Here is an 11,498-nt window from a genome sequence, read left to right as displayed (position 1 = left end):
TTAACATTTTTCAAGCTTTTCATGAACGTCTCTGTTTGGAATCTCAACTCTGGTATATTTGAAAATATCAAACTCTCTAGTAAGTCAAATCCAACTGTACTTGTGTCATACACCACCATCTTGCACTGTTCAATGTATGATCTATGAAGCTGTTTATATTTGGATACCGAAACCACCAATTCCTCACATCCAAATAGTTGAAGTTGTGCTAATGAATCAAGCTTCTCCGGTAAATCACCCTCCAATTTGGGGCAGCCCCTGATGGAAAGCCTTTTCAGGCAAGAGAAAACCCCCACCCCCTCATTTTGTTGGCAATGAGACCACTTCTTCCAATTTTTCAGATTCCAAAACTCCAAGGTCTTTAAAGCTTGAAACGGCAAGTTACCTTCTCCATAAAACTCAACACCAGTACTCTCCACTGCATCCATTTCTTGTATATAAAGTTCTTTGAGACAAGGCAATTGTCCGAATGGTGGCAAGAATTGACAATGATTACAACCTTTTAACATTACCTGCACCATTGTAGAGAATGAAGGATCTCCAATCCATTTTGGAAATTTCAATCCAGCATAACCTTTAATGGTGAGCTTTTTGAGCTTGCTATGAGGTTGTAACATGTCAAGCACAATTGCTGCATCTTCTGTTGAGACACTCGAAGAAGACCATTCAAGAAATAGGGCTTCAAGCCTTTCCTTGCTCTTTAAGCAGTTGGCACTCCTGGCGTCCTCGACATAAATCACATTTTCTAGTCTTGAGATGTGCAATGTCCCTTGCAGATGCAATAATGACTCAATCTCTCTTACTCCTGATCCACTACCTTTGCCAATAACAAACTCAGGCAATGTTTGGAGGTTAGTCAATTGACCAAGCTGAGGAGGCATTTCTTCCAATGACCCTGTATCTGAATTGTTGAGATGACGCAAATTAACTAGGTTCCTCATGCTTGTGGGCAGTGCCTTCAACCGACCACACCATTTCAATATCAATGTCTGCAAGTTGTAAAGAGTGGTTGTTGAGTCTGGCAAACTTTCTATCAATGTGTAGGAGAGATCAAGATACCGTAGATGCTTCAATTCACCAATTGTATCTGGCAACTCGGTTATTCGGTATCCATTTAGAGAGAGCAGTCGTAAGTAATGGAGTTTGGTCAATAAATAAGAAGTAACCTTATGAGCCAGATAATGAATTGAAAGTGACCCAAGTGGTAAGAACGTTCGCAAAGATGTAGCTTCAGAATAGACCTCAAACTTCTTAACTCCATCATACTTTCCAAGAATGTAAGACGAATGACGAATCTTGGGCAAACATGTACGTTGCTGCGAGTCATAATTCTGCATATCCTCCAATCTACAACATGAACTTCCTGCAGCCCAACGTGCCAAATCAGTAACGAGGTCATGCATTATGTACCGCGACTTTCCATTTCTTGATTTTTGAAACAATGATCTAGACACCAACTCTTGAAAATAGTTACGTCCCAAATCTTCCATTAATTTGCTTATGTTCTTTGGGTTGCTGCGGAATCAAACCTTCTGCCATCCACCAAAGGATAATTTGCATCTCCTCAAATTCATAATCATTTGGAAGTATTCCACAGTAGGAGAAACACCGTTTCAAAGTCGAAGGGAGATAATGATAGCTCAGTTTTAATGCCGGAAGGATATCCTCCATCTTGTTCTGTTCTGAGTCTGATAGTGTCCACGTCTTGTGGTCTAATATGTCTTCCCATTCGTCTAGTCTTTTACAGCGTAAAAGACCACCAAGTGTCCTTGCAGCCAACGGCAACCCATCACATTTTTCTACAATTTTCTCCTTAAGCAACTCAACATCTTCAGGTCTGTTATTTAAGAGTGCATGGTGCTGAAAGAGTTTCCAACAATCATCTTCTGACATCGGCTTCAAGTTATAAGGGCTACTATCTCCCATCATCTTTGCGACATTAGCGTCACGTGTTGTCACGATGATCTTACTTCCAGCTGCTCCAACACGAAAGGAGGCCTGCAGTGTAGTCCATTGACCATAGCTACAAGTGTCCCAGACATCATCAAGAACAATTAAAAACTTCTTGCTAGCCAATTCCTTACTTAACTTCTCCAGAATTGAGTTAAGCTCCTTGAATTCCTGAACTGGAGCGGACGTGACTGATTCCAAAACGGCTGCTGCCACCCTTACAATGTCAAAGTCGTCTGACACAGATACCCATCCTTTTGGGGAAAACTGGTCGGTTGCAGCATCGTTGAATACATGTTTAGCAAGTGTTTTCTTTCCTAGTCCTCCAGTACCGACAATACCAACCACATGATAATTCTCTTGTTTTGAAAGCAAATCATAGAGAATCTTAGCCTTTGCTTCATTCCTTCCGATCACAGGTCCATCAAGTTGATAAGTAGTGGGTGGCATTTTCCATGGCTTTTTAGACACTCCAAGTTTCTTCAAACCAAACTGCTTCTCTCGAGTACTTATCTCCTCAAGTCGATCACTTATCTTCTTGATTGCTGAGTTCAGACCAAAATTGGACTTAACTTTAGAGAGTGAGCTCCATAACTTGCTTTTGCTTCCTTGTTTCTTTTCAATCCTCCGCTTCAGCATTTTAGTATCAAATATGTCCAATACATCTTGAACATCGTAAGCCAAATCTCTGAGATCATCCAGCCACTCTTTTACTGCTCTTTGTGTTAGTTGCTTCTCCTCGGCATCACTCAGCACCGCTTCAATGGCCGTCAACGTTCTAGTCCATTTCTCCAGCACCTTTTTGTCGACCCCCTTAAGGCGTCCGAAGTACTCAGTGATCTCTTGATCCGCCAACTTCTCAAGCAGCACCGGGAGGAATGCACCAAGAACAGCCTCCCCCATCGTTTCTTTTTTGTACAATCGATAGTATTCAAAACTGCAGAAAGTGAAGCTAGTAGTTAATTAAGGTACAATTCTAGTTGATGCATGCATGCTAGAAAATAATTTAAACAACGAAATGGGTGTTTAAATTTGATTTGTTTCCCTTAATTTGCAAGATCGGAAAACATACACTTGCAACGTTAACTCTTCCACAAGGTGAGCCAAGTCTCTTAGATCATGATCATGACAGACTTTCTTGTTGCAGATCGATCTGATTCCAGCTATACTGCACAAATTAGTAAGTGGATCCAGTTTAATTAGTTCATAATGATAATCCAACGCAAAACTCTGAATATATACTGGTGCATGCAACTATATACATACATGAATATAACCGATTAACAGAATGAAATTAGTAATGGATTCAAGAAGAGCTTACATGGATCAAAGGATATCTGAATCCAAAATCAAGAAGCCCTTTCGTCTTTTGATGAATAAAGCATACAGTGCAGTGTGTATAGATCAAGTATGAATGGATAGAAGCTCCTATGGCAAAAAGTCTAGATATGAAAACCACTCGCACTTTCCTAAAAGTCGATGAAACAAAGGTGAGCCACTCAACAGGAATGACGGGAAAAGGCGATGGAACACAAAGGTTTCACCCTGCGGACACCGAAATTACCATTTTAACTGGTAAAAGTGTGTGTTCGATCTACTGTAACTGTTGACACTTGCTGTATGTGCATCTAATGTTTTCATCTGTTAAACTGGGGACGGCTATGTTTAGTGAGACTAATATTGCTTATGGTACCAAATGTTTAGTAAATGATTTTTGGAAGGTGTTCCAATTGATCAACGAAGATGCGTTTTTGGCAATAAAACGTATTTGGACCACCGTTTTTTGGTGAATTTGAATAATTATTGGATAGTCTTCACAGAGATGGGCGCTCATGGGCAATATCATTCAAAACCATACAATTATTCGAAAATTTGGCAAGAGTCATGAGAGTTTTACATATACATTTGTACCTAAATGAGAGCTGGAGATTGGTTGCATAACCAACTAGCACATGTAGCAGACAAACAAAAAGTTTATCATACGTAAGTCCTCACAGGAAAAGATCATTCATCTTGGTAAATGATAAAGTATCCGGAAATAAATTAGATTGTGAGGGCAATAATGACATTTCAAAGCTAAGAAAAAAGAAAATGAAAATGTATCCCGGTGTTGGATCATATAGTCAAAACCGAAATCAAATCCAGAAGAAGAAGAAGAGAGAACAGATGAGCAGGTCTCGCGTGGATGCGATCCTGCCCATGTTCGTAACGGTGCACCCTCACGAGACCTCAGCTCTGCTCCACTCCTCCGCCTGCTTCTTCTTCGTAAGTTCCACCGCCATTTCCACCTTCTTCATTTACACTGATTTCAATTCTGTGATTTTTAATTTTGGTTATTTGAGCTTGAAATTCTGATTCTTCGACGCAGATTTTGTGCGCTTACTTCGTTGTGCTTCCTCTTCGCGACGAAGGAGCAATCTCTCTAGGCCTGTCGAATCTTCCGAGCCTATTTATCGGCTCACTGCTCCTCACCTCCGTTGCTGCTCCGCTCGCTACTCTCTTCTTCTCCTTGCCTAATGTTCCGAAAAGCAAGGCACGTATGACGCATTCACTCTCTACTGAATTACTGACATTTTGATTTTTCAGATAGTTGCAGCAGTGATTTTTAATTGGATTTGAACTTTTTAGTTTTTACAGTTAGGTTGGGGTGAAATGCAAATTGGTATAGGTGATTTGAGTAGGATGTTGATTAGGTTTCGGTTACGTATCGCACTGTAATACTTGCTTCTTGAAATTCCAGGCTTTGGTTTTAATGCACAGGTTTTTTAGTGTGTCACTTGTTGTGTTCTTTGGTCTTTGGCATGCTTCGTCGGCTGGATATTCGCAGTCGCAGTTGAAGGTGAGATGATATCTCATTTCGTGATCTGTGTGTATGTTTTTAGGATTTGAGTATGCTTAGTACTGAATGGCTCCATTGTGTGTATCCAGGGTGTGGCATCTGCGTCTGTAAGTGAACCAGAGGGTGATGTTGTTAATCAAGCTAGTACTGCACATCCAATTGGTTGGGAGCACCTTGATTGGTTCTACGTCTCTGTTCGAATTGGATTGTTCCTTTGGGTATGAAAATTCATGATTTCTTTCTCTTTCTCTTTGAAGTTTGTTAGAAGCTTGTTTGGAATGTGAAAATGTATTTATAGTGACGAAATTGTCTGTCTTTTTGAAGATTGCTCTACTTAATCTAATTACAATTTCTTCAACTTGGGCTAGAGTAATCGATGTTATGGACAGTGAGGTACGTTTCCTGCCAGAAGAACTTGATGAAAACTGTAATTTTCTTTGGAACGCCTTTAACTGTTCCCTATTCAGTCAGGTTCCAGATTATTTGGATTTATTGGGGCTGGAGCCACACTTGGACAGCTTTGCGGGTCGTTATTTGCAACCGGAATGGCTTTCTTGGGGCCATGTATGTTTGTTTATTCAATCTCTATGAATTTCTTACCCTCTCTCTGTGATGGATTTTAAACCATGGGTTGGTGTTTTGCAGTTTTGCTACTGTTTTCTGCTTTGTTGATGGAGTTTGCTGCACAGTCATCAAAAGGGATAACACATGATGTACCTCATCTCCATGAGGAACTAACACCCATCAGGTTAGCTACATTATCATAATTTTCTTTTCAATTGTTTAGCATGATACTCGGTTAAGATTTGGTATGCTGGGAATGAATTTGGATCTATTTTTGTCTTTCTAGGACCTGTAAACTGGGTTCTGGAACCTTGTTGCATGCTAAAACTAAGCATACTCTGCAGACAAGACCAAGAATTCTCTCTGCAACAATTTTGTAATGTTTCCAGTTTTCCATATTAAGTGCCTTTTGAACTATGACAATGAGAATCCATACGTGCTCTTCCCTTCAAATGTTATTTCACAGGTTGCAATTTAGATTTGAAAATTAGGTAATGGAAGAGATTTATTATTAGATGTATGCTTGAACCTTTATAGACAACAGAAGTTGCCTTTTCAGGAGTTTCTTTGTAGATCGCTAGTGGGTTTTCTTTTAAGATTAGTTTAGTTTTGCTTTCAAATCATTGCGACTCCAAGTAGTGGGTTTTCTTATACGCTTTCACTTTTTTTATGTAATGTGTTTCTTTTTGGTTTTAGAAAAGCTGAACCTGATCAGCAGAATGAGCCTGATGGGCAAACCAATCAAAATATCAAAGGAAATTCTCCCAAGTCCTCTACTCCGGTGGTGAAGCCTCAGCTTTGGGCCATCTTAGAAGGATTTCGGCTTATATTGTCATCATCTTACTTGTTGTATGTGTCTTTGTTCCTGTGGCTGAGTGCAGTTGTCTCTTCATTCTTTTATTTTCAGGTAGGAGCCACCATCTATTATCTCAGGGATCAAACTTAAATCAAATCTGCATCTCTTTGTCTGTCTGTCTGTTTGTCTCTCCTGACATTATCTGTGTTTCTGTGACTGCAGAAAGTGAGTGTCATTGCCATGACTGTAACTAGTTCTCTTGGAAGAAGAAAATTACTTGCCGAGATAAACAGCTTTATTGCTATTTTTATCCTTGCAGGGCAACTTACCATAACGGTATGAGATTCTTTGGATTAGCTTTTAAAATATACTTGGTCTCTGGCTTGTTTTTATTGGTGTAATCATTTGGATCTATTGCATGGTGTTTTGCTTCATGAAAGCACACAATTCACTTAGCTAGTTCCTGTTTGCAGCTGTATTTGAATTGTCACTTATAAGCTCTCAGAATTCAGTTTTAGTATCCTATTTTTATGATGTCACTAAATTAAACGAAGAAATCTAGTATCGGGCCTGAATAATGACTGTGGGCCTGAATAATGACTGCTGTATGTAAAACCCAATACATTTTCTGTTTCTAAATATGCCCAGACTGTGATTGAGTGGTTCTGTTTCTAGGAGTTCTAAAAATTAAAGATCCTTGAAACAATTAAGGGCTTTTAGATCCTCAATTCTTGAATTTTTGTAGTAATTCCGGGTACTTGTTGTAATTTCTCTGAAAGTGCAATGTGAGTGATCTAATTTATGGTTGAAATGTGCATTTTACTTTCGTGAAGTGTGCATTTTGCTTTCATGAAATGCCTGTAAATGTTTCCTATGTCTATTGTGACATCATGTGTTGGTATATATGCATATTCATTTTCTCCTGTTCTTGTGGCACTTCCACAGGGGCATTTTCTCACTGTTGTGGGAGTTACTACAGCTATTTGTTCTGCTCCAGTTGTTGCTTTCTCAAATTTGGTTGCAACCGCTATTTGGCCAACTTGGGTAGCCATTGCTATTTCTGAGACCCTGCGGAAGGTTTGTATTCTCAAACTTCCAGGTCCCATCTTTCCCCTTTTACATTATATATATCTTAAAACCTAATTGGCCCAAGTTGTTTGCGTTCAATGGACTAGATGCCCAAAATCTCAATATGAGAAAACATTGTGAAGTTGAATCTCCACGCTTTTGTTCTGTGTTGTGCAGTTCGTGACTTATGTTGTAGCCAGGCCTGGCAGAGAACTCCTATTTACTGTTGTCTCACAGGATGAGAAGTACAAAGCAAAGGCATGTCATTCTAAATTCATTTTTCCGTAAAATCTTTTCCAACTTGGTGCTTGCCGATGGTTTCTTACTTTCATAGTAAAGGCTTTAATATAAAATAAAATTGAAGCCCCAAACGAAAGGCTTTGCGTTAGCCATTCCAGCCACTATATATGTTACCTCTTTATCAGTCTTCTATTGCATCCAAAATGCGACCTAGTTTGAACTATAATTTCACAGAGTACATGCTACTGCAGGTATGTATTGATGTGTTTGTTCAAAGGCTGGGAGATGCTACAGCAGCAGGAATGTACAAGCTACTTTTCAGCACTCTTAATGGGAGAGCATCAACTGTGTCTCTCTACGGCCTGCCTGTATGTGTCAATTTTCTTCATCTTCATTAATATATTTCCTTTATCACTTGGTTATATATATAAACTGTGACCCCCTGAGCCTATTTTAACTCCAAGTATAATGGGGTAGGTGAATCCTGGGGTCAAAATAACCAGTGGCTTTAGTTATATTCCGAGGGGCAAAACAAAGCACCCTGTCCTGTGCCTACTGTTTTTGGATTTACAAATTATTCTCTTGATTGTTTCTCTCCAGTAAAGAAAACTGAGTGTAATATTTCCTTTTGGTCTTTCTCCAGGTCTGTTTGTTGTGGATAGTAATTGCATTTCACTTGGGGCGCCGTCAAGCAGAACTTGCAAGGCTCCAGACTCACTCCACTTTATAATGTTTTCCAAGTGTTCTATTGGCCCTTTTTACTGTAGATAACCTTGTTTAAGAGCTTTTAGGGATTCAGTTTTGTTAGATCTTGTAGACGTGACAGAAAGGGCAGCACGCCATGATGTTGTTGCCCCCAAGAGGCAGCATACACTATATAGTCAATATTCAAATAACATATAGAATGTTAGATGCTTACACTGTCAATACTCAGATACCAATTCCATCACTAAATCAGCAACAAGAGGGTGCTTTCGGAATCGTATAACATGTTTAGCTAGCTTGCGATTTTCTTTTGCTAGTGTTCATCATTTGGAACAGCTAACATGACATGTTAGCATATTCCATAGATTGTCTAGTGGCCGCATGGAAGAAGATGCAGTTTCCTTTAAATACATAATCAATGTCAAGCTCAAGCATATGTTGCTGTTTTGAGACTTCCAGTTCCCCAGACCTTTTATTTCTCCAGTTATTCTGCTTGCGTTGCCAACGATTTGACTCAAAATTCAATTCCCATCTGCGTTTGTTTAACAAATTAGTATCCACTATCCAAAGATAGAAGGATTATGAGAATTAAGGAGGAAAAGGTGATGATCTTGTATTTCTATTTACAGAAAATGCTTAAATTCAAATAGACAAGCACAGAGAATAAAGAACAAAAATGGGTTCTCCACTGTCCCATTGAAATGGACAAGGAAGACAGAAAGAAAGAGATGATAATACTGGTATGTATAGTACTGTATTACTATCTCGCAAAAGCATCTATAATTGATTTGAGTCTTTTCTATGTATTCTCTAATAGTATTGGTCGGTTGATTCGTTTAACCATTCAATTATCACTCATCATATATACATGTTCCTTGCTGTTAAGATTGGTTCTAGGGCAGACGGCAGTCTTAGAGCGCCTAGAAGCTGCCTAGACGGGATGGGCGGCCTTTTTTTAAAATATTGGTTATAGTATTATACAGACTGAAAATAGAGAGGATATGAGTTTGAGGTTATGGAATAGAGATTTTCGATTGAGATCAGTTCCGTCCTACCCAAGATATCTTTTCTTTCTCCACCTCCCTAACTTCAATATCTGATAGATGACATGCAGCATGAAGCATCCTCTTTGTTTTGTTGTTCTTGGAATTAAAATTCTGAGAAAAAGACCATGAAAGTTCACCTTCCTAATGTGACATACTAGCTTTAGCATAATTGAGGGTCCCACTTTATTGGGATATTTTTGAGTGCATGATTCAATTAGAGGCCTTACTTGATTAGCTTCAAAGAAATGGAGAAAGATATAGTTCATTTATTTTTATAGGGATTCTCCTTTTCCTTTCCAACTAAACAAAAAAAATATCAAATGAGTTCCATGATGTGCCTTCTCTTGATTGTCATGTCACTCGTGTAGCTCTCATGTTTTTGTAAGTCTTAACTCATGTCTTCACACATCGAAGGAAAAGATCGATAGTGTTTACAACGGACTAAAATATTCATGCTCAATCACTTTAGATTTATATTGAATGATTAAAAACAAAATAACTCTACCAATAAATAGTACTACATACCATTAGATTTACATCTAAAATGGTTGAACATGAATCTTTGGTCAGTTAGCGACAGGATGAACATGAATGAGAAAGAGATATATGTCTCACGATTCATGTATTCCTAATCGATCTCTCACCATCACACACATAACCAATTCTATTGCTTATTCCTTACTCTCACCTCTGGTTGTTGTACAGATCATCTGCTCGAGTCTAATGTGGGTTAATTACTTCTATAGTCTTTTGCCTCTTTGGAAGACTTTGATTTCTGTACACATGTCATTACTCAAAAAGTATTATGTATCTTCATCAAATCAAGGATCCTCAAATCAACTCGAAGCAACGACTGGGAGGATCGATTGAGAGAGGTATGTGATATTTGAACCAACTTGTACTTGCACATCAAATCAGCTTTCACTAACCAAAGCCAAAAGGAAAACCGAAAGAGGCCTTGTCCTGCACAGCAGCATGCTTTGAAAACACCCTTGTGTTTGTTTCTGGAATTATATATGCAGAACTGACCAAAACTCTTGTGTATGTGGTGTGGAGTGGAGCGGAATGGAGTAGAGAGTGGAGTGACAAAACTCGACCTGACCTCCTAGTTCTTCCTGGCCATTCAAAGTTGAAAGTCCCACACCTATGGATGAATGAATGAATCAGATGAAAAGTGCCACATTATAACCATGGAAAAATAAAAAATGTGGGCTCCGAGAAATAATACCAAGATTTGTTTTCTCTTATTGTCTCATCATTTGAAGTGCGCATTCTTTTTCTTTTGGTCTAAAGTTTCTTGGGATTTCATTGAGACTATATATAAACCTATCATTAAGGACCAAGAAATTAAGGTGTTTCTTTACATTAAGCAATATCCCACTAAATCATGTCTCAACATTGCTTCTTGATTATATGACAAATTGAGATGCATGAACATTGTCCGGTTCAACCACGGTTGTCATTGATGGAATAACGTGGTTTAGATTAGAGCAATTTGAAATCTCATCTCATAAAAATAAAAAGGTATCCGTGGTTTATAAAGAATTGTACCACATACATTAATGTCGAGACATTTTGTATTAAAACCTCTTGCCGGATCTTTACCGGAGTGGCTAAAGTGGGACTGTGGGAATATCAACACTATTGGAATTAACTCTAAAACACTTCGAGAAAATTATATATACCAAATCGATCAAAGAACAAATGTTAATCTCCAGACGTGCTAGTAGCTAGATATGGCATGATACATTATACAAGTGGATTAACAGAGGGGTCCAAGCAGGTCCAGCAAGCATAGCTTATGATCCATCAATTCTATCTGAAATTAAAGCCAGATAACCTGCATTGTTCAATTGTGCGCCATCATTTTCACTTTAATTAACAGAAAATTAGAAGAATTTAGCAGGCAACTTTGCCTTAGATGGCAATTTTATTATCACAGAGTCGGGCAGTGGTGGCCGACCTATTTCAACAATCCAACATATAAAAATTAGAAATGACTGCATATTCCGAATCCCTCAAGATTTATTCCTTCGTGGTTGTCATAATCATGTAAAGGCTAGGAAATTTTTTACATGACCAAACTCATATACATATAACAGCAACAGAAAGCAGCTAAGTATAATGGTATCCAGCAAAATATCCATCTTAATTTGTTAATCAATTGTTAACAATCTTTTTACAAATGGAATTAGGTAAATATCAATTGCTCGTGGAAAGTTCGTCACGGATAAAATAATTTAGGTCACTTTGCATGGTAAAGTGATGCTGTGTTTTCAACATCAGAATT

At 38.5% G+C, this 11,498-nt stretch overlaps 3 protein-coding genes across 3 annotated transcripts; 1 reads left to right on the top strand and 2 right to left on the bottom strand.

The window, feature by feature from the left end:
- Nucleotides 1-43: 43 nt before the first annotated feature.
- On the bottom strand, nt 44-1,403 carry LOC101310762 (putative disease resistance protein At3g14460-like). Its single transcript, XM_004308926.1, has 2 exons — nt 168-1,403; nt 44-49 (listed from the first exon to the last, which is right to left on the bottom strand). Exons 1-2 carry the CDS (start codon nt 1,401-1,403, stop codon nt 44-46), a joined length of 1,242 nt encoding a protein of 413 aa, XP_004308974.1.
- A 67-nt stretch (nt 1,404-1,470) lies between these two features.
- On the bottom strand, nt 1,471-2,853 carry LOC101310476 (putative disease resistance RPP13-like protein 1-like). The gene has a single exon (XM_004308925.1). The coding sequence runs from the start codon at nt 2,851-2,853 to the stop codon at nt 1,471-1,473; it is 1,383 nt and encodes a 460-aa protein (XP_004308973.1).
- A 1,247-nt stretch (nt 2,854-4,100) lies between these two features.
- Nucleotides 4,101-8,340, top strand: LOC101300571. Its single transcript, XM_004307673.1, has 14 exons — nt 4,101-4,215; nt 4,319-4,483; nt 4,691-4,789; nt 4,879-5,007; nt 5,114-5,182; nt 5,257-5,353; nt 5,435-5,537; nt 5,640-5,729; nt 6,050-6,260; nt 6,372-6,485; nt 7,095-7,226; nt 7,395-7,475; nt 7,709-7,825; nt 8,101-8,340. The coding sequence occupies exons 1-14, from the start codon at nt 4,117-4,119 to the stop codon at nt 8,185-8,187; spliced, it is 1,593 nt and encodes a 530-aa protein (XP_004307721.1). The 5' UTR covers nt 4,101-4,116; the 3' UTR covers nt 8,188-8,340.
- The last annotated feature ends 3,158 nt before the right edge of the window (nt 8,341-11,498 follow it).

This window comes from Fragaria vesca, linkage group LG7, assembly GCF_000184155.1.
Source record: "Fragaria vesca subsp. vesca linkage group LG7, FraVesHawaii_1.0, whole genome shotgun sequence".
Classification (NCBI taxonomy): domain Eukaryota; kingdom Viridiplantae; phylum Streptophyta; class Magnoliopsida; order Rosales; family Rosaceae; genus Fragaria; species Fragaria vesca.
This window is presented reverse-complemented; position numbering and strand designations above follow the sequence as displayed.